Source organism: Uranotaenia lowii, chromosome 2 (assembly GCF_029784155.1).
Source record: "Uranotaenia lowii strain MFRU-FL chromosome 2, ASM2978415v1, whole genome shotgun sequence".
NCBI lineage: Eukaryota > Metazoa > Arthropoda > Insecta > Diptera > Culicidae > Uranotaenia > Uranotaenia lowii.
Genome location: NC_073692.1, coordinates 186,912,343 through 186,934,313, shown reverse-complemented (window position 1 = coordinate 186,934,313; position 21,971 = coordinate 186,912,343). Strand labels below are relative to the sequence as shown.

The window sequence follows — 21,971 nt, the reverse complement described above, 5'->3', positions numbered from 1 at the left end:
CGGAACACAGTGTAGTATGAGCTGAAGACTTGACTAGACAGGGTTCAGCCAGGCTTCGGTCAAAGCGATTATATCGTAGCAGAAGCATGAGGAGGCTAGCAGATAATCGCTAACGCAGGAGTTGATACCACCAACGTTTTGGTAGTAAAGGTTGAGATGATCCCTTTTCCCAGCAGGCAGATCATATCGTTTCACAATGGAACGGGAAGGTCCATCACGAAAAGGAAGTCTATCACGCTTTGTTTACATTAAGTCTTAGCTATCATTGGATGTGAGTGTTACTTTACTTTTGTAATCAGGTGTTATCCGGAAAAATGGATCTCAAACAGAAACGTAGCGCTGTGGTTGCCTTGTTCCTAGCTGGCAAACGGCAGAAGGACATAGTTTGTGAGCTGTCCGATATAAGTGTGTGCAGAAGTTTTGTATACCGTACAGTTAAAAGATATCTGGAGACCGGAAGTGCCAAAAAACGGTATGGTGGAGGCCTACTGTGGTGACACCTGCCATAGCGAAGATCGTCCAGAAGAGCCTTAAGAGAAATCCTCGTCGTGATGCCACTAAATTCGCAGAGGATCTCAACATATCGTATTGAAGTCCTCTTCGAATCTTGAAAGGTAAACTTCAGTCCAAGCCCTAATAAAGAGTGGTACGTTAAAAATTTGGTCAAGGGAAAACGCGTGTAAATCGGTGAAATCGTTTATTTAAAAAATCAAACTAAATTTCTTTATCAAGTTTAATTAGTATAAAATTCAGGAAATATATTCAGTTAGGCTTCCGCTTTTCCAAATCCTAATTGCCGGGCCTTACGCTTAACCCCTGCCATCAGATTTTGTACAGCCACCTTGTCCACCTTCTTCACCGCAGAAAGCCAGTTTGCCTTGAACTGCTGCTCGTCCTTAGCAGTTTTTTGGTCTTCTTTAGGTTCCGCTTGACAATAGCCCAGTATTTCTCAATTGGGCGGAGCTCTGGCGTGTTGGGAGGATTCTTGTCCTTGGGAACCACCTGCACGTTGTTGGCGGCGCACCACTCCATGGCCTTTTTACCGTAATGGCGTAATGGCAAAACAGTACGGAACAAGCGTGTTTCTTCAGGAAAGGCAGCAGACGTTTATTCAAACACTCTTTCACGTAAATTTCTTGGTTGACAGTCCCGGAAGCTATGAAAATGCTGCTTTTCATGCCACAGGTACAGATGAATTACCAAACCAGATAAGTTTTTCTTTCCGAACTTTGACAGTTTCATGTGCTTGAAAATATCTGCTACCTTTCCCCTTCCTTTTGCCGTATAAAACTCCTGTCCCGGAAGCTGCTTGTAGTCGGCTTTGACGTAGGTTTCGTCGTCCATTACCACGCAGTCAAACTTCGTCAGCATCGTCGTGTACAGATCGCCCTTTGGCCGTCGTATTTTGTTTATCATCGCGATTTGGAGTCACTACCTTCTTGTAAGTCGATAGTCTGGCTCGTTTTTTGGCTCGATGTTTCGGTTAGGGTTTCGCTTGAAACTACCGGCAACTATCTTTGTCGTCTCAGCGGCTTCCGGTTTTCGATTTCCCCCGATCCAGATTTCCTGGCTGTCGACAAACGTTCCCCAAACACTTTAGTTACATTTGTAACGGTTGATTTGGCAACTTTTAGCGATTTTGCCAGCTTTGCGTGCGAGCAGTCAAAATAGGAGCAACATTCTACACACACACACACACACACCTTCAAAATGAGGGGTGTTCAGGTTTTTTAAATACAGAATTGAAAGAAATACGTCAAGTTGATATTGACCAAATTTTGACCGTATCACCATTTAAACTCAAAAACAACTGACATGGATTATCAAAAATGTTTTGTTTTGAAATCTTGATTGAGAACTGTCACCTAGTTTTATAACGGTTTTAAAACAAAGAACTGCGTGCCTTTTTAAAACATGCAAAAAATAGCTTGGAAAAAACTTCTAAATTTTTGTTTTATTGGAGTTTTAATAGAGTATTCAGAACTCTCTCTAAACAATTTAAACAGTACGTTTAATGTAAACTTTTTTAGCGTTTTCAGGACTATTTGAAAACAAATGATTGTGTCGAGAACCTGAGCATTTCTCATGAGCATAATAAAACAGTTATAAAACTAGCGACATGTTTAAAAACTTTCAAACGCTAGTTTACAGATTAATCCAATCTGTGTTACTTGGATCTCCTGAATTATTTGAAAAATGTAGGGGAATCGAGGGTACACAGTAAATTTTTGGTTCAATTCCCAGCAAAAAATGCTGGAAACATTCAGCAATTCAAATTTTTGTTGGAATCCAGCAATCGGTTTTTTATTGCTGGATTTTCCAGCATTCAGTAGTGTTCTTGTTATTATTGCTGAATCAGAATCGGTTTTCAAATAGCTGGACTTTCCAGCAGTTGGTCTAGTTTGCTGGAAAATCAGTATTCGAGTTGTGAAATTGGAGTCTTTCTGTTTCGTACGCTGGAGCAAGGTGAGACTCTATTTCAAATATTTTGTTTAGATTTTCCTCTATATTGTAGCAACCAAGACATCAAGTCAAGGGTGAGCTTTTATTGGACGGGTAGATAATCCATGAAAGTTACTAATCAAAACTCTTTTTTCAGGTAGCGGATGATCAAAACTTTGGCACAAAGCTTTCTCAGTAGGGATGAATCATCCCAAAGGATGAAAATCCCGTACAAAAAAAAAAAAAAATAAAACCGGTTTCAGAGCCGGTGTTGGAATATTAAAAAAAAACATTTTTTACTTGATCTTCTATTGAAAAATGGAAGAAAATAATTGTTTTTTTGTTGCTTATTATATGCACAGCCAGTATTTAATATTTAATTTTGAATTGAAATATAAATTTGATACCAAATAAAGGCAAATGCTTTGAAATAGCTGGTTTCCAGCAACTTGAATTGCTGAAAACCAGCATTTATGTTTGCTGATTTTTTCAGCAATTCATATTGCTGGAAATTCAACGAGACAAAAACCAGCAAAATTTTCTGTTTTCCAGAAAAAATAAATTTGCTATGTAGATACAGACATTACTCCAATTACTGAAGCGTGTGGTGGCTCAATCAGCCTTCAACTGATTCCTCGAAAAAAAAATCACAATATAGGTATCATTTTGTTTAAATCTTTCAGGTCTGAACGTGGGTTTTGTAAAACGAATACAAACACATATAGGATCTCAATGAAACTTGAAGTTTCCTCGAAGAGATTCCTTTAACTTAACACTAAGCGTACTTCTTTCGAGGATATGATGTCTAGCCTCTTACAAATGCTAAAACCACCAACCCACATATCGTGTACTATGTATGAGCTGGATTTGATCACATGACCGTTGGCTTAGAAGACTTGATCGCTCTAGGCCACGGGCGAAATTTACCGAACTACTTAAAAAGGGATGGGAATTTGGGGTAAACAGATATAAATACAATTTCTGATGCTTGTGATGGTTCAATCAACCTTCAATCGATTTCTCAGGGTTCAATTCTTTCGCGGTTTGTTCACTTTTTGCCCATTGTGCATTTTGTCTAAAAAAAAATTAATATGTGAAAATCGATGGAAATCTCTTTAAATGTAATTAAAACTTCAGGTCAGTTTATCAGTTGTTTTGCTGAGCTGTTTCTCTGTTTCGAGATCATCCAGTAATCTCAGCTATTTTCAAGAGAAAATCGTCCCAATTACAGGGGAGAAGGTTATGTCTGTAGAGAGAGTGAGGATACTTGATTCCTTCGCTATATCTCGATACAGGAATGTCTTACCAATAACAAATGATTTAGAAAAATGTGCCAAATAGAACAAAACAACAATGCTGTTATCTCAAAAAAATTTAAAAAAAGTATTATTCTAGTTATTGAACTTTGTTTGAAAAATTTAACAAAATGTGATTTGAAGATCTTTTTTAATCACTTGAATATGTCTCTGATATGAAAAAATTATAATAAAAATATTTGTTTGCATATGTCAATCGTTAGAGTATTGTATGAACTTCACAATGCAATATTTTCAAAGCAATAGTAAACTCAAAAAATTTTTGAGAAGAATTTTTTTTAAATGTTTAGGTTTAATTGATCCCTTTAGTCTTAAAATGTATGGGAGAGTAGGGAATCATGAGCCACTTTTTTCTATGTTCCATAACTTCTTTATTATAAAAGATGAAATGAAAAAAATAAATGGTATGGTTTTCTTCATTTTTAAGGTATCATTATGCATTTATTTTTAAATTTCACTAAGCTATTCTCCCCAAGTTCTGACTGTTTTAAAAAAGGCAATATTTTTTGGATTTTGAAAAATGGTGGGGAATCGTGGGCCACTAAATCCAACTTGACCAAATAACATGCAAAGTTTATGAGTTGATCCAAGACCGTTATTTCATAATTCATTTTGTTATTTTAATGTCATTTAAGATGATGAAATAAAAAAGAGAGTTGTGTATTATCGAAAAGATTCAAAAACCTGCCCTGCGAACGTTTTTTTTCTTCTAAATTTTAAGTTCTTGATGTGTATAAAAACATAAAAATATAAGTGGCCCAAGATATGTGGCCCACAATTCCCCACAAACTATGATTTGCAAATTGGGCGCGTTTGTATGACTTATTGATGTTTCATCAAAAAATCCTTTTCCACGTGAAAGAACATGACAAAACTAAGAGTAAAAGCGTATGAGCATATTTTTGTTATGAACTTTAGGCTCCCCATCGATGCAATTAGCGAGTGTTTGTTTAATAATGTAAGTAAATTTTTTTAACTTGTTTAAGCTTGATAAATAGAAGAAGCATATGATGCGTATTTAAGTCAACAACATATAGAAAAGTATGCTTACGCAAAGCGGCGTCGATGCCAGTTGGATTGAGATTTTTATCTCAATACACATCTGAGATATTCGAAGTGGCCTACGTTACCCCACTCTTCCCTATATTTTTTTCTGAATGGATCGTGATCATTGCTTATCATGAAATTACCAATATCTGTCCTAACACTAATGTTTATCCAGTAAAAAGGATTAAAAATACTGTAATTATCTAAAAACTATGAAATTGCGCCTTAAAGTATGCAATGCCTTTAGGGTAGTATACAAACTTTTAGAATTCTCTTTGTCAGATGCTTACAAACGGTGGAATGAGAACTTTTATGACAAAAAATTGTCAACGGACCATTTATCTTTGGATTTTACTAGATGTTTTTCAACGGTTTGGGCAGCCTTAATCGAGGATCAAGTCTCCTGTAACTTAAAGATATCACTCTTTTTAGTCTCACGAAAATGCTTCTAATTAACACGTTCGTCGCCACGCTCATTTTGGTAGTTTTACCATCCGGGCCCAAAGAAATTCTTGGAGCGAGAAAGAAAATAGGGAGAATTCCCAGATTTGCAACGTGTGGCTAAACTGAACGGCTAACTTGAGTAAGAGAGCGTCACCCGCTTTTTGATGTGACGGGGCCCCCCAGGAAATACACCCGTCACCCGAATATGGGTGCCATGGCGACGAACGTGTTAATCTACGAGTTCATGAATCGTTCTTACTTTTGAACAGAGAAACTTAAAATTACACGCTGTCAGAAAATGCAAAAGACGGGGAGTAGCTAAATTTTTCCAAAAACATATGCTAAAAATAAGAAATTCTCCCCTACAGTTAATCATTTGTCAAACACACAACAAGACCTTTCGTAATATTTATTAAAACGGTTGGAATTTTTCCTCGCTATGTTTCACCAAATTGAAATTTAATTTCGTTTAAGCTACAGAAAAAAAAACAAATTTAGAAATTAGACCATAATATTTATTTTGTTATCGCATTGTGAGCGCGAAACACAAGCCTAAAAGCTTTAACTGGAACAACGTGAATCCAATTTATTAGTTTTAAACTCAACATGATGCTTTCTGTTTTCGGTACAATGCGAATTCTATTTATTTTGTTTTGACGGTTGGTGTACAATTCTAACTCCCGCCCCATTCACATATTGCAAAAACATTTCCACCGAGGAACAAAAAATGTATTAGAAATTGAATTTATCCGATAGCAATCAGCTGCAGCAGTCTGGAGGAGATTAGTGTCTCGAATGTGCTAAATGTGAATCAATGAAAGAGGACTGCCAAAAAAAAACGTAAGAGGATAAAAATGGTAAATTTGATCAGTTTTTCCTAAGTGGTTTTGGTACTCTCTATCAGGTACTGAACAAACTACAGATCTCAATCGACCACTCATTCTGATGTTGATGAATGCAATAACATCGCTATGATGAACCGGCTTTTTTTGTAGCTTCCTAAGAACATACAATAATCGAAAATAATTGTTAACAATACTAGTGAATGAATCAATTATGTTGAGCATGGCTAATATTTAAAAGTTTGTTTTTCACCGAAATAATTTTTCGGAACATTCACTGATAAAAATCACTAGAAATTTACCGAAAGAAGACATTGATTGTCAATCACATGTAGGTATTCTGTTGAAACAAGCGTGATCATTTAATAAAGTACAACCCCTATCTACATGATTTTTCAATAGAGAAGAAGGAGGGCCAGCCGAATTCACCCGGGCTGCAGTTTTGTAAGAAATTCAATCAACCGACACAATCTTCTCTCGATTGGCTCGTCGTCAGTCCTCGAACAAAAGCAGCAGAATCCGTTGGTATTTAATTAAAAAGTCAAACTACTTCGACGGTTAACTAGAAACTTGCATCCAAGTTTAATGTATCCAATTTCAATCAATTTTAATTACCGCACCCGCAGCATCTCTACTTTCCCAGACTTGTCTCGAGTTGCTGCCACCGACATAAATTTCCAACGAAAGCTCTATTCCCTAGATTTCTCGTGCGGTAGTAGGTATTTAGGTATTTGGTTGCCTTATGAATTGAGTTGCCAATTTTTTTCACTGTGAATCGAGTTTTCGTTCTACCAGACAAGTAGTTCTTCAATCGTCTGCTCCGGGAAACTTATCAACTGCTTTTCATACACTAATTTCTATTCACATCGAACTGAACTGTTGAAAGCGTGTGTGTATACTATTCGCGATAAGGGGAAATTTAATCTGATCGCAATATAATGGAATTGATTTTTGTTTTAAGTTTGATTTGAAAATGAATAAAAGGTTGACGAATTCTTCGAGGAGATCACATCCACAGAATTGAATTTCCAAAAAACGTATGAGGTAGAAACGAATTTGAAATATTGTTTTTTGTCACCCGATGATCAAACATCACGAGGAAGGATAATGAAAAATAATTTTGAAAAATAATAAATTGACATTAAAATCAATCCACTTGTAGAAAAAAGTTATCCATAAAATATCAGTAGTTTTTGTTTTTCTCAAAAAAAAAAAAAAAAAAAAATGTTTCAAAATGCTATTCACAGGCTCAACGAAACCCATTCTCGTAGTCAGATCTCAACACACCGAGCGGTCGAATGGCACAAATTCTTTTTCCGCTGAGACTCTCTAGCATGTTTTAAAGATTTTTTTCTACGACTTCGAATAACGTCATAATAAACTACTGTAGCTCAATATTGTCTGGCAATTATATTTGAGACACGTTTCAAGCTTTCCTAAACTCTAAATTTTGCGGATATCAGTTGGGAAAACAAGAAAGTTTTTGTGGAAAAAGAGCTTGCCTTCATTCGACCGCTCGCGGTTTGAACGCCTACACCACTAGACTCAGTCGAATTGGGATCATTTTTGAATTTCTCAAACCTCGTTTTGGTTCCAAACCCATCCATAATTTTTGCAGAATTTTTAAGTAACGTTTACATTAGTAAATTTAAACTTTTAGGTTTGTATGGGAAAATTGAATAAGGTACTGAAAAAGTAACATCATTTATGTATCTTCTATGGAACCGAGCCAGCTAATTCTTAATAATGCCAATTTATATATTCCCTAAGAATGGAATTTTTTCCGCTGAATAACTTTGTCCAAGACTATAAATTCGATTTTTACTAAGCAAAAAAGTTATTAGCTGTTTTACAGGGGTATGTCTTTTAGCACTGAAAAACAATTAATTCAATTGATATCACTATTGGGTGCCTCGCGAAGTATTGCATGAAAAGTTGTCATGCAATATCTCGCTAGACACCAGCAGTGATGTCAATTGAATTTACTGTTTTTCAATGCCAAAAATCACGACCCCATTCAACAGTCAATTAAAGAATTGGTTACGTTGGTGTGACTTATTCATGTTTTATCAAAAATTCCTCCTCCACGTGAAAGAAAATGAGAAAACTATGATCATAAGCGAATGAGCATGTTTTTTTATGTACTTTAGGTCTACCACGGATGCAATTTGCGTGTGCTTGTGGGATTATGTAAGTAAATTTTCAAAGCTAGTTAAATAAAAGAAGCATATGATACGTATATAAGTCAACCAACAACATATAGAAAAACATGCTTACGAAAAGCGACGACGATGACAGTTGGATTGAGATTTTTATCTCAACACACAGCTGCGATTACCCCACTCTCCCCTATCTATTTAAATTTCTTAAAATTGAAGAATTTATTTGTTTAAAGGTATATACAATCTCTGAATCTATAATATCTAGGAAAAATATGAATCCTTGATTAAATGGTGGATAAAAAAGATTCAAAATATTTTTTTTAATTTTCATGTAGGTTCTGGCGATTGGCAACTGATTCGAATTCAGGACGCCAAAATTTCCCGAAAACAGTTTTTAAAACAAAGCCACAAAAATGCACTTCCATAGTGTTATAATAACTCTTATATAACTTGTATCATTTGACGGTCTTCAAATAAAATGTTAAAAATTCCATGAAAATAAAAAAAAACTGAAGTTGCATAACAATCTATGCATGTGCATAAAAGTTGGAGCAAAAAAAAGGGTGAATTTGACAAAATTGAGGGTCGTTTAGCCACTCTTTAGGGAAGCCTTCTGGTAGACTAAGGTTGCCAGAATTTTTTCAGCACGTATCCGAGCCAGACAAACCCGGGAAATTTTATATAAAAACCTGGCAAAATCCGACCAAAACCCGGGCAATATCCGTGCATACATATTGTTGGACATATTATTAAAAAAAAGTACAACACAATTTGCTTTTTTTTTTTGCTTGATTTGCTAAATAAATCCGAGCAAAATCCGGGCTTTAAAAAAAATCAGGGCAACCGGGCCGGGCCGGAAGGTTACCAAATTTTGAATTTGATATCAGGGCAAACTCGGGCTATCTGGCAACCTTATGGTAGACCCAGGAACGATTTCAGCCTCCAAGGATTTGATTCCGAATTATACCCCTATTTTTGGACAATCCTAATGTACAACTTTGGCTTGTAAATGGTGGATAATGTGCAACACTAGACCCCATAGTGGTCATATCACCTCTTATTCACAACTCCTATCTCTACCTCCCTGTGGTGCGGGCTGGGATGCGAGTAACCTAAGCGGAGATCGGGTACCCAACCCCGGTGGATGCTTTGGTCGCATGCAGACTGAGAAGGTGGCCGCACGCGTCTGTCCCCCAGGTCAGGGGCGGCGTGCAACAACAACCGAGCGTCTGTTCTCCAGGTCAGGGGCGGCTCAAACAGCGTCTGTCTTGCAACAAGCGGCTGAATTTATGAAATGCGGCTCCCGCCAGCTAAGTCCAAGATGGCAGCCCCATCGCGGGATAGGGACTTTAGGCTAACAACCTACTGCTCCCGATTTGAAATTGTTACGGAACCCGAAAGAAATGACCGACCTGGAACTTTGGCGACGACTTTTAGCATGAAAACACGGACACGAATTGGAACTTGGAATGTTTTGACCCTTGCCCAACAAGGCAAACTGGAACAACTTGCTAGAGAGGCTAGCCGCCTCAAGCTTGAAATTCTGGGACTGAGCGAGGTCCGTTGGCCTAACACTGGAGAACACAAGACACAGTCCGGGCAAGTCCTGCTTGACTCTGGCATACGAGGAGAACATGCTACTCGGGAACGAGGAGTTGGTTTCCTGTTAAGCCCGCAGGCCTACGCGGCCCTCATTAGATGGGAACCGATAAACGAAAGAATAATCGTAGCCAGATTCAGAACACGGGTTAGAAACCTTACAATGGTCCAGTGTTATGCGCCAACTGACGTTGCCGACTTGCAGTAGAAAGAGCAGTTTAACAGTCAACTAAACAGCCTGGTAGAGCAAATTCAGAAGGGTGACATTCAAATCCATTTGGGTGACTTCAACGAAAAGATTTGCTCCGACAATCAAGACCTTGAGCGCATCATGGGGCGCCATGGCCTAGGACAGATGAGCGAAAACGGAGAGCTGTTTGTAGAATTTTGTGGCAACAACAACATGGTGATCGGTGGATCGCTCTTCCCCCATCAACCAGCACATAAGGTCACTTGGGTATCCCGAGATGGCCGAACAGAAAATCAAATTGACCACATCTGCATCAGCCGAAAAAGGAGAAGGAGCCTTCTTGATGTCCGCAACAAACGAAGCGCAGACATTGCATCTGACCATCATCTCTTCCTTGGCGAAATACGACTGAGAGTTGCGCGTGTCCAACGGCGCGAGGAGAAAGTCGGGTGTCGATACGACGTCCGCCGGTTGGAGAATCCAGAGGTGAAAAGGGCATACGTTGAACAGCTAGAATCCCGAGCCTCGGAGCTGCCAACAGACGGAACAGTCGAAGAACAGTGGCGTGGAATCAAGAATGCCTTTATCACGACGAGCCATGGTACTCTCGGTAAAGTTTGTGGAAGAAAAAGTGAATGGATGTCGAATGAAACTTGAAGGATGATCGATGATCGGAAGTAGGCGAAAGTCGGAATTGAGCAGGCATGCCGGGTCAGCCAAAGCAGCCGTCCGCTTACGATATGCGGAGCTGGAAAAGGCAGTTAAACGAGCTTGCAGACGAGACAAGAGAGCCTGGACAAACTCCCTAGCCGAAGAGGGAGAAATGACATTTCTCGCCGCCTCAGTGGTGCAAGGACTAATGCAAGAATGCCGCTAAAAGACCGAGCAGGTCAGTTATTGTCAACTCAGAAGCGCCCTCACTGGCTCAAATAGAAGCGGCAATCAAAAACATGAAATCCAACAAAGCACCTGGGATCGATTGCATCCCTGCTGAAATGCTGAAAGCCGACCCTGCCCTGTCAGCACAAATTTTGCACCGTCTTTTCGCTGACATCTGGGATACTGCAACATTTCCGGCCGTCTGGATGCAGGGTATCGTCGTAAAGGTCCCGAAGAAAGGATACCAGACAGAGTGCGGTAACTGGCAAGGCATAACGTTGATCTGTACAACCCTCAAAGTACTCTACAAAGTGATCCTGAACAGGATCCAGGAGAAAATCGACGCTACACTCCGACGGCAACAAGCTGGATTCCGATCCGGACGATCATGTGTGGACCACATCACAACGCTACGAATCATACTGGAACAAATCAACGAATTTCAGGACTCTCTTCTGCTGGTTTTCGTTGATTTCGTAAAAGCATTCGACTGACTTAACCATGAAAACATCTGGGCGGCTCTAAGGCGACGAGGAATCCCCGAGACACTAGTCCATCTCATCGAAGCACAATACGAGGCATTTTCGTGCAAAGTCTTGCACGATGGTGTCTTGTCCGAACCAATCCCGGTAACTGCTGGAGTGAGACAAGGATGAATCTTATCACCGCTACTTTTTCTCATCGTAATGGATGAGATTCTGACTAGATCGATCGACTGTGCACCGAACCGAGGATTGCCGTGGAATCCTTCAACAATGGATTAACTGAACGACCTTGACCTGGCTGACGATATTGTTTTGCTCGCCAAAACACAACCGGATATGCAGAGCAAACTCGACGACCTCACCGAAAGTTCCAAGGCAGCAGGTCTCAAAGTCAATGTCGGAAAGACCAAATCGATGGAGATCAACACAGCAAATCCCTCCAGTTTCACGGTAGCTGGGCAACAAGTTGAGAAAATGGAGTGCTTCCAGTATCTTGGTAGCCAGATAACGCCTGATAATGGTACCAGGCAAGACATTGAAACCCTGATCAGAAAGGCCCGATTTGCGTTTGCGAGTCTCCGAAACATCTGGCGGTCACGCCAGATCTCTCTACGAACAAAAATCCGAATCTTCAACTCAAACGTCAAATCCGTATTGCTGTACGGGTGCGAAACTTGGTGCACATATGCGGTGACGACGCGAAAACTGCAAGTATTTGGAAACCGCTACCTGCGGAATATCATCCGCGCTTGGTGGCCTGGCAATTGGATCTCAAACGTGGAACTTCATTGCTTTGGATTGGAATCCAGAAGGACATCGAAGAAGAGGCAGACCCAGAAACTCGTGGTGGCGAAGCCTAGCCGCTTAAGTGGAGGTCTTTTACCACGGCCCTATGCACCGGAGGATCGGCGCGGGATCATTACAACTTAAATATGCACATGATAAGTGACTGATTTTGAAATGGCTGGATGCTGTTTGTAGCTTATTATTTATTTTAATTTGTGTTTTGAAATCATGAAAAAATCAAACATAAATAGATTTCTGAGGTTGGGAAAATCTTTCACTTGCTTTCGATTGCAATTTTCAAAAAGTAGTGAACTTATGTATATATCGATATGTAAATTGCTTCCATGACCTAAAAATGTTTGCTGGTTTTATGTTGATTCCGATATTATCATTCCATGACGTTGAAATATGAATTAAAACTGCACCACTTAAATCACCTGAACGATCTAGAGCTAATTCTCCGGACAACGTACAGCTAAGTAAAAATAAACATGCCCATAAATGTGTGGCTTGGCCGGGCTGGGTCAGACTTACCTCCCGAGACACGGCACGTGACAACAACGTCGTCGCCTTCCTCCAGCGGCCCGAGCTTGGTCCCATTCAGAAGTCGTCCCCAGCGATCCAGGACCACCGGTTGCTCCGGCAAAACTGCAAAATAATTAATGAGTCCAGGTTAAACATTCGACTTCTGCTCATTGGGCCTGCTTTTAGTGTGTGAGTGTGTTTGCTACCAAAAAGAAGAACACCCATTGTGCATTAGGGGGGAGGCTGTGTTTTTCTGCATGACTGTTTTAATACGAGTGTGTGTTTTTTTTTTCTGTAGAGAAGATGAGAGTGAGCCATTGTTTGCCACATTTCACGCTCGATTCGTACCAACATTGTGAAACCAGCTTTATGATGGAATAATATTCGTCCATCCATCGTCTCACCCGCTCAATTTACACCCACCCAGAATGGATGGCTTATTCTTCTTATTTCAGAATTATGTTTCCCTCGTTCGAGAAGAGAAGTGTTTTACAACATTGGATTAACACTTTACCGAAGAAGAGCTGCAGTTTTGTTTGAGTTGTAAAGAACCATCTTTGAATGCTTTTTTCGCACACCTACATACACACCCCCACCAGCATGAAAACATTGAATAGAATCACCTTTTCAGCTTCGTTTAGTATTCTGACCATCCAGCTTTTAGAACACAAACACTCTTGTACCCACACGTGTTCCGTAGCAGTTTTTTTTTGTCTATTCTGATGCCTTATTTTCTTCCGAAGTAGTTTTCCACACAAAAAAAAATCTTGGTACCAAATCACCACCACTCACCCTCACCCCAAAAAAGCTTTAGTTATTTAGAGTGTAGTGCTGCAGTTGCTGCATGTCAGTGAAAGTTATGAATGAGTAAACGTGGCACCTTTCGCAAACAACTTGATGGATGCATATTTGTTGATTAGGGGTTGATGCTAAGAGTGTTTCTCAATGGTGCAATGGAGGTGGTGATGATGATGATGGGTTGGTGCTGCTGAGTTGTGAGAAGTGATTCTTCGGTCCTTCGAGAAAGAACTTTTCCCTCAAGAGTTTGGCACCAATAGGTTTTAACGGTATTGAGCGAAAAATGTACAGTATGATGGATTATTCAGACTTTTATCTTTGAATTTGTATAACCAAAAAAACATACGTTCAAAGATGTGAAATGATAGACAAACCTTGAATTTGTGTTTTCCAATATTCAATTATGTTGCATGAATGAGAAATAAATATTTTTCAACAAGCTGCAGAAGTTGATTGTCCATATCCAGCCTCAAATTTTTAATTACGACGAGCTTTGGATAGATTGCATTTAACTGTTTTGCAACGCGAAGCATACACAATTTTATGAAATTTACTAAAAAAAATTATAAAAAAGTTAACATCATACCACTGAATAGAAATGATTTTTTTTATGATTGTTTCAAAGAATAGGGGGCAATTGGGATATTTAATCCCATTTTCTTATTTTCATCATATCTTTTTGGAAAAATTTTAACAACTCGCCGTCTTTTGCATTTTCTGTAAGCGTGTTATTTATATGCTTCAAAATTAGAACGATTCATCAACCCGTAGATGAACTAGAAGCTTTTTCGTGATACGAAAAAAATTGTGATATTTTTTAAGTTAAAGAATACTTGATCCTTTACCCAAGGAAACTTGATCCTTTATTCAGGGAGCCCAGACCCTAGCAAAAATGCAGCTTGAACCAAAGAAGAAAGGCCCGTTGACTATTTTATGCCATATACAGTTGCGTTCAAAAAAGAATGAAATCGCGTGAAGCTGCGCACCCACTTCCAACTTTGACAAGCTGCCATTTCTCTCTCGGTTGATATTTTTTCATGAAAATTTCACACATTCTAGTTCAACTATCCAACTAACACTTCACAAAGTTTGAAGTCTTTACAATGACGGAAAACAAAGATACAGCTATTCCCGTAAAAAGGGAAATTTGGAGTTTCTTCACTAAATTTGCTGTATCTTTGACAATTTTTATTGAAAAATCTTGAAATTTGGTCCAAAGATGTAAAAATGTATGATCTAATACCAAGTCAAGTTTCGTCAAAATCGATGAACGTGATCAAAAATGGTGCCGGGTTGAAAATTAGGTTCATTATCGTCCAGCAGACGATTTCATTCTTTTTTGGACGGATGTTTGTATGGTAAAAATCGTAATCCATGTATTCTTGGTATTTTCTTTCACAAAAATAAAAATTTATCACTAAGAATGATGTAAATTGTTAAAAACTTCATTCGCACTTTGTTTCGAAAGAGAAAATGTTTCAACAGAGTTCAAAATAAGAAGAGCAGAGTTTCAGAAATGACCTGCTAGTAATACCGATAAAGAAATTTGATCCACAATTAAAGCGAATATTCTATTCGCTCATGTGTTTCAATACCAGTTCTGTTGGAACAGTTGCTGTTTCTAAACAAAGCAAGAATAAAGTTCCTATCAATTTACGACATTCTTTGTGATAAATTTAGGTTTTATGAAAGAAAATACCAAGAATACATGGATTATGTTGTTTTCCATACAAACATCCGTCCAAAAAAGAATGAAATCGTCTGCTGGGCGATAATGAACCTCATTTTCAACCCGGCACAATTTTTGATCACGTTCATTGATTTTGACAAAACTTGGCCTGGTATAAGATCATACATTTTTACACCTTTGGACCAAATTTCAAGATTATTCAACAAAAATTGTCAAAGATACAGCAAATTTAGTGAAGAAACTCCAAATTTCCCTTTTTTACGGGAATAGCTGTATCTTTGTTTTCCGTCATTGTAAAGACTTCAAATTTTGTGGAGTATTAGTTGGATAGTTGAACATGAATGTGTGAAATTTTCATGAAAAAATATCAACCGAGAGAGAAATGGCAGCTTGTCAAAGTTGGAAGTGAGTGCGTAGCTTCACGCGATTTCATTCTTTTTTGAACGCAACTGTAAGTTCACATTTTATTGTTTCAGAAAAAGTGAATTCTAAAAGTTTTTCTACAACCCTACAGTCATTGCATACTTTAAGGCGCAATTTTCTAGTTTTTAGATAAATACAATTATTTGAGTCCTATTTAACAGATAATTACTGGATAAACATTAGTAATTGGACAAACATTAGTAATTTCGTGATAACCAAGCATGGAAAAAATCGCATCGAAGAACGTTCAATTGGCAATCCGTGGTGAATTTGTTCGATTCAAACTGCCAAGGAAAAAATTCACACACCAGAATGAACACTAACGATTGCAATGCCGAATGAATGAACTTTTAATAGGTTCGGGTGAATGAACCGATGGCCGAAACATTCGCCACAGTTTACTGGATCGATTTTTATTTTCACCACGACGTTCGTTGGATGAATAGATTCGCAAATGATTGTCGAAACACATTCGCCAAACGATTGCACGATTGCATTCGCGAATGTTTCTGTAACCGGTAAATGAATGCGCCATCAGGTGCTTGTTTTTCGGCTAATTTTGTGCGTGTTAAAGCCCCCGCGCTCGCTGACGGTTTGTTTTCTCATGATGTTAATTCAATTTATGTTGGATTAAGAACATTCAGCATATAGTTAATAAAAAAATGGACTTTTGCACATTGCGGGAATAACTAAACGGACAAAGGGGGGGTTTGAAAATGTCCACTCTTGTTCACGAATCGTAGGGATTTAGCTTTTGTCTACTGGGACCTTTTTTTTTACAAATGCAGATTGCCAAATAAAATTTTAGAGCTACTTCAAAATTTGGCTAGCTTCAACATCCTAAAAAGGAAAAGGACATATTTCGATCTTTGATTCATTCCTGAGTTTAGCACGAAGAATGTTGCGAAATTTTAAAATTCGTAATGAAGTTGTACTCGTCCGATAATTTCATAAATGTATACATTTCATTCACATCAATAGATTATTCATTCTAAACTATGCGTTGTAAATAGGAAATTTTAATTTTTAAATTCTGATTTCTTAAATTTTAGATTCTAAGTATGTACTTTATTCTAAATTGTCAATTCTAAATATTAAATTCTTAATTCTAAATTACAAATTATAAATTCTTAATTCTAAATTCTAAATTCTAAATTCTAAGATCTTAATTGTAAGTTTTTAACTCCAAATTCTAAATTCTTTATTCTAAATTCTTAATTCAAAATTCTTAATTCCAAATTCTAAATTCCAATTTTTTAATTTTCAATTCTTAGTTCTCAATTCAAAATTCTAAACTCTAACCTCTAAATTCTAAATTCTACATTCAAAATTCAAAATTCTTTATTCAAATTTCTAAATTCTAAATTCTAAATTCTTAATTCTAAATTCTAAATTCTAAATTCCAAATTCTAAATTCTAAATTCTAAATTCTAACTTCTAAATTCTAAATTCTAAATTCCAAATTCTAAATTCTAAATTCTAAATTCTAAATTCTAAATTCTAAATTCTAAATTCTAAATTCTAAATTCTAAATTCTAAATTCTAAATTCTAAATTCTAAATTCTAAATTCTAAATTCTAAATTCTAAATTCTAAATTCTAAATTCTAAATTCTAAATTCTAAATTCTAAATTCTAAATTCTAAATTCTAAATTCTAAATTCTAAATTCTAAATTCTAAATTCTAAATTCTAAATTCTAAATTCTAAATTCTAAATTCTAAATTCTAAATTCTAAATTCTAAATTCTAAATTCTAAATTCTAAATTCTAAATTCTAAATTCTAAATTCTAAATTCTAAATTCTAAATTCTAAATTCTAAATTCTAAATTCTAAATTCTAAATTCTAAATTCTAAATTCTAAATTCTTAATTCTAAATTCTAAATTCTAAATTCCAAATTCTAAATTCTAAATTCTAAATTCTAACTTCTAAATTCTAAATTCTAAATTCCAAATTCTAAATTCTAAATTCTAAATTCTAAATTCTAAATTCTAAATTCTAAATTCTAAATTCTAAATTCTAAATTCTAAATTCTAAATTCTAAATTCTAAATTCTAAATTCTAAATTCTAAATTCTAAATTCTAAATTCTAAATTCTAAATTCTAAATTCTAAATTCTAAATTCTAAATTCTAAATTCTAAATTCTAAATTCTAAATTCTAAATTCTAAATTCTAAATTCTAAATTCTAAATTCTAAATTCTAAATTCTAAATTCTAAATTCTAAATTCTAAATTCTAAATTCTAAATTCTAAATTCTAAATTCTAAATTCTAAATTCTAAATTCTAAATTCTAAATTCTAAATTCTAAATTCTAAATTCTTAATTCTAAATTCTAAATTCTAAATTCTAAATTCTAAATTCTAAATTCTAAATTCTAAATTCTAAATTCTGAATTCTAAATTCTAAATTCTAAATTCTAAATTCTAAATTGTAAATTCTAAATTCTAAATTCTAAATTCTAAATTCTAAATTCTAAATTCTAAATTCTAAATTCTAAATTCTAAATTCTAAATTCTAAATTCTAAATTCTAAATTCTAAATTCTAAATTCTAAATTTTAAATTCTAAATTCTAAATTCTAATTTCCAAATTCTAAATTCTAAATTCTAAATTCTAAATTCTAAATTCTAAATTCTAAATTCTAAATTCTAAATTCTAAATTCTAAATTCTAAATTCTAAATTCTAAATTCTAAATTCTAAATTCTAAATTCTAAATTCTAAATTCTAAATTCTAAATTCTAAATTCTAAATTCTAAATTCTAAATTCTAAATTCTAAATTCTAAATTCTAAATTCTAAATTCTAAATTCTAAATTCTAAATTCTAAATTCTAAATTCTAAATTCTAAATTCTAAATTCTAAATTCTAAATTCTAAATTCTAAATTCTAAATTCTAAATTCTAAATTCTAAATTCTAAATTCTAAATTCTAAATTCTAAATTCTAAATTCTAAATTCTAAATTCTAAATTCTAAATTCTAAATTCTAAATTCTAAATTCTAAATTCTAAATTCTAAATTCTAAATTCTAAATTCTAAATTCTAAATTCTAAATTCTAAATTCTAAATTCTAAATTCTAAATTCTAAATTCTAAATTCTAAATTCTAAATTCTGAATTCTTAATTCTAAATTCTAAATTCTAAATTCTAAATTCTAAATTCTAAATTCTAAATTCCAAATTCTAAATTCTAAATTCTAAATTCTAAATTCTAAATTCTAAATTCTAAATTCTAAATTCTAAATTCTAAATTCTAAATTCTAAATTCTAAATTCTAAATTCTAAATTCTAAATTCTAAATTCTTAATTCTAAATTCTAAATTCTTAATTCTAAATTCTTAATTCTAAATTCTAAATTCTAAATTCTTAATTCTAAATTCTTAATTCTAAATTCTTAATTCTAAGTTCTAAATTCTAAATTCTTATTTCTAAACTCTAAATTGTAATTTCTGAATTCTTAATTCTAAATTCTAATTTTGTTATTATAAATTCTGAATTCAAAAATAGATATTCTTAAATTTATGCACTAAACTCTTGAAATCCAAACCTTTGGCACTAAATTCTCAAGACTTAATTCTTAATGTTAAATTGTGAATTCGAAATGGTAAATTTTCAATTCTAAATTTCTTATCATAAATTTTCAATTCTTAATTTTTACATTTGAGCATTAAATTCCAAAACTAATTACTTCAGAATCCAGGGTAATATTGATCACTTTTTTCAATATTTTTCGATTATTTTTCCTACTAAGGGGATTGTGGCATGTTTCATATTTTTAAAACCAGTCCTATGAAACATAGTTGCAGAAATTTATTGGACTACTCTAAATTTGATTTGAAAATAGATTTCTTCGCTGTTCAGGAATTGATGCTTTGAGGTTATATTGCTCAGTCTCCATTTTTACAGTTATAACGAGTTTTCTTGATCGTAAAGGATACAAAACACCTTCATAATTGTTTACAAATTCTAATTTATCAGTTTTACCTTGCTTTTTAACGTTTTCTTTTAAAAACATTTATAATCGAAAAAAACAATGATGCTGCATACATCTAGGGGCAAAAATTCTAATAATTGATAAATAGTTTTAGCTTCAAAGTACAAATGAAATTTTAACTTCACACATTCCCCTAGGTCCTTCCGCTATTTTCATGTTCATTTTTTCTTTAAACTTAGTCATTTGATAGGATTCCTTTCCATTTGTCTAATAAGAACTTACTCTTGGAAAATGTCCTTACTTTTTAAATATCAAAAATTTATCATTAAATGACTATAAAAATAGCACTATAACTATTCATATACAAAGGATAGAAGTTGTTCTTTCACATTCAACCACCCTTTTGCTTCTAAATACTTTTTGGTATCATCAGGAGAGCTGTTTTTTGGCGAGCCTCGGAAAGAATAGATATTTTAAGATTTTGAAATTTCACTTTTAATAACAGAAAACAATTTCAAATACAAACCAAATTTTGTCTGTTTGATACTCAATTAATGGGCTTTAAAACGTAGAAAACAGTTTTGAAAAATTCAAACTATAGACCAAGTTATTGATCATAATGTGAAAAAAATTTATAAATAGTCAAAGTTACCCCGGTGATCAAAGTTACCCCGTTTCACGGTACTTAAATCCTAATTCAAATTAAACATTTTTATTTTAAGATTTTAATTTGAACTTCTCATAGAAATATTTTCATTTCTTATTTCTAAATTTCTATTCAAAATTCTTAAATCTTAATTCTTGATTCTAAATACAGGAAGAATTTAGAATAGACAGCTTCGAATGAAGAATCTATAGTGGAGAAATAAGAAGATAGAATAAAGAATTTTTAGTTTTAAATTTTGAATTTAGTATAAGGATTTAAGATTTAAGCTTTCAAAAATCAGAATTAAGAATAAAGCATTAAGAATTCAAAAATAAGAATTAAGAACCAAGAATTAAGAACTAAAAATTAAGAATTCAGAATTAAGAATTTATCATTTACAATTAAGAATTAAGAATTCAGGATTTAGAATTTAGAATGTGGAATTTTGAATTTTGAATTCAGAATTTAGAATTTAGAGTTTAGAGTTTTGAATTTTGAATTTTGAATTAAGAATTTAGAATTTAGAACTGAGAATTTAGAATTAAGAATTTAGAAATAAGATTTAAGAATTAAGAACTAAGAATTTATGATTCCAAAATTGGAATTTCGAATTTAGATTTAGAAATTTGAAATTAAAATTGAACAAAAAAATGTTCTAGTGGACATAGACCGAACCACTACGCTTCATGAACAAGAGTGGACATTTTCAAACCCCCCCTTTGTCCGTTTAGTTATTCCCGCAATGTGCAAAAGTCCACTTTTTTATTAACTATATGCTGAATGTTCTTAATCCAACATAAATTGAATTAACATCATGAGAAAACAAACCGTCAGCGAGCGCGGGGGCTTTAACACGCACAAAATTAGCCGAAAAACAAGCACCTGATGGCGCATTCATTTACCGGTTACAGAAACATTCGCGAATGCAATCGTGCAATCGTTTGGCGAATGTGTTTCGACAATCATTTGCGAATCTATTCATCCAACGAACGTCGTGGTGAAAATAAAAATCGATCCAGTTAACTGTGGCGAATGTTTCTGCCATCGGTTCATTCACCTGAACCTATTAAAAGTTCATTCATTCGGATTGCCAATCCGACCAATCGGCGATCGTCTGTTCACACTCGCATCGCCGATGCTACCATCGTGAACGGAGCGGAGATTGAGAATCGTTAGCGTTCATGCTAGTGAACGAATTTTTCCATCCTTGGTGATAACCAATGATCAACATTCATTCAGATAAAAAAAAAACATCTTTTTTGACTCCAGGAATCAATTAAATCCATATCATACATTTTGGATAACTTTTTCTTAAAAAGAAATTGAGAGTTTACCATTGCTTTAAAAATGTAGCAATATAAAGTTCATATGAAACTCTAACGATTGACATATTGGACAAAATATTTCTATTAAAATTCTTTCAAGTGGGACAATTTTTAAAGTGATAAAAAAAGATTTTCAAATCACACTTTGGTTAATTTTCTCAAACAAAGTTCAATAATTCGCAAAATTAAATTTTGAATTTTTTTTTTTTGAGAAAACACCATTGTCATTTTGTTTTATTTGGCACATTTTTCTAGAACATTTGATATATGTAAGACATTCCGGTTTCGAGATAAAGCGAAAGAATCAAGTTTCCCCAGGGAACAAGTATCCTCATTTTCCCTTATTTATAGATGGAAGCACTTTTTTGAGTTTTTTTTTATCTGAGAAATTATTGGATGGATACTAGTCATTGGATAAATATTAATAAACTCGTGCTTAAC

General features: G+C 34.6%; 1 protein-coding gene across 2 annotated transcripts in view; it reads right to left on the bottom strand.

Moving 5' to 3' along the window:
• The window catches only part of LOC129749338 (nephrin-like), a 475,038-nt gene that overhangs the window by 136,078 nt on the left and 316,989 nt on the right, over nucleotides 1-21,971 (bottom strand). For both annotated transcript variants that reach the window (XM_055744277.1, XM_055744276.1), the window contains exon 6: nucleotides 12,727-12,840. In XM_055744277.1, coding sequence (XP_055600252.1) covers nucleotides 12,727-12,840 — 114 coding nt within the window. The remainder of the gene's footprint in view (nucleotides 1-12,726; nucleotides 12,841-21,971) is intronic.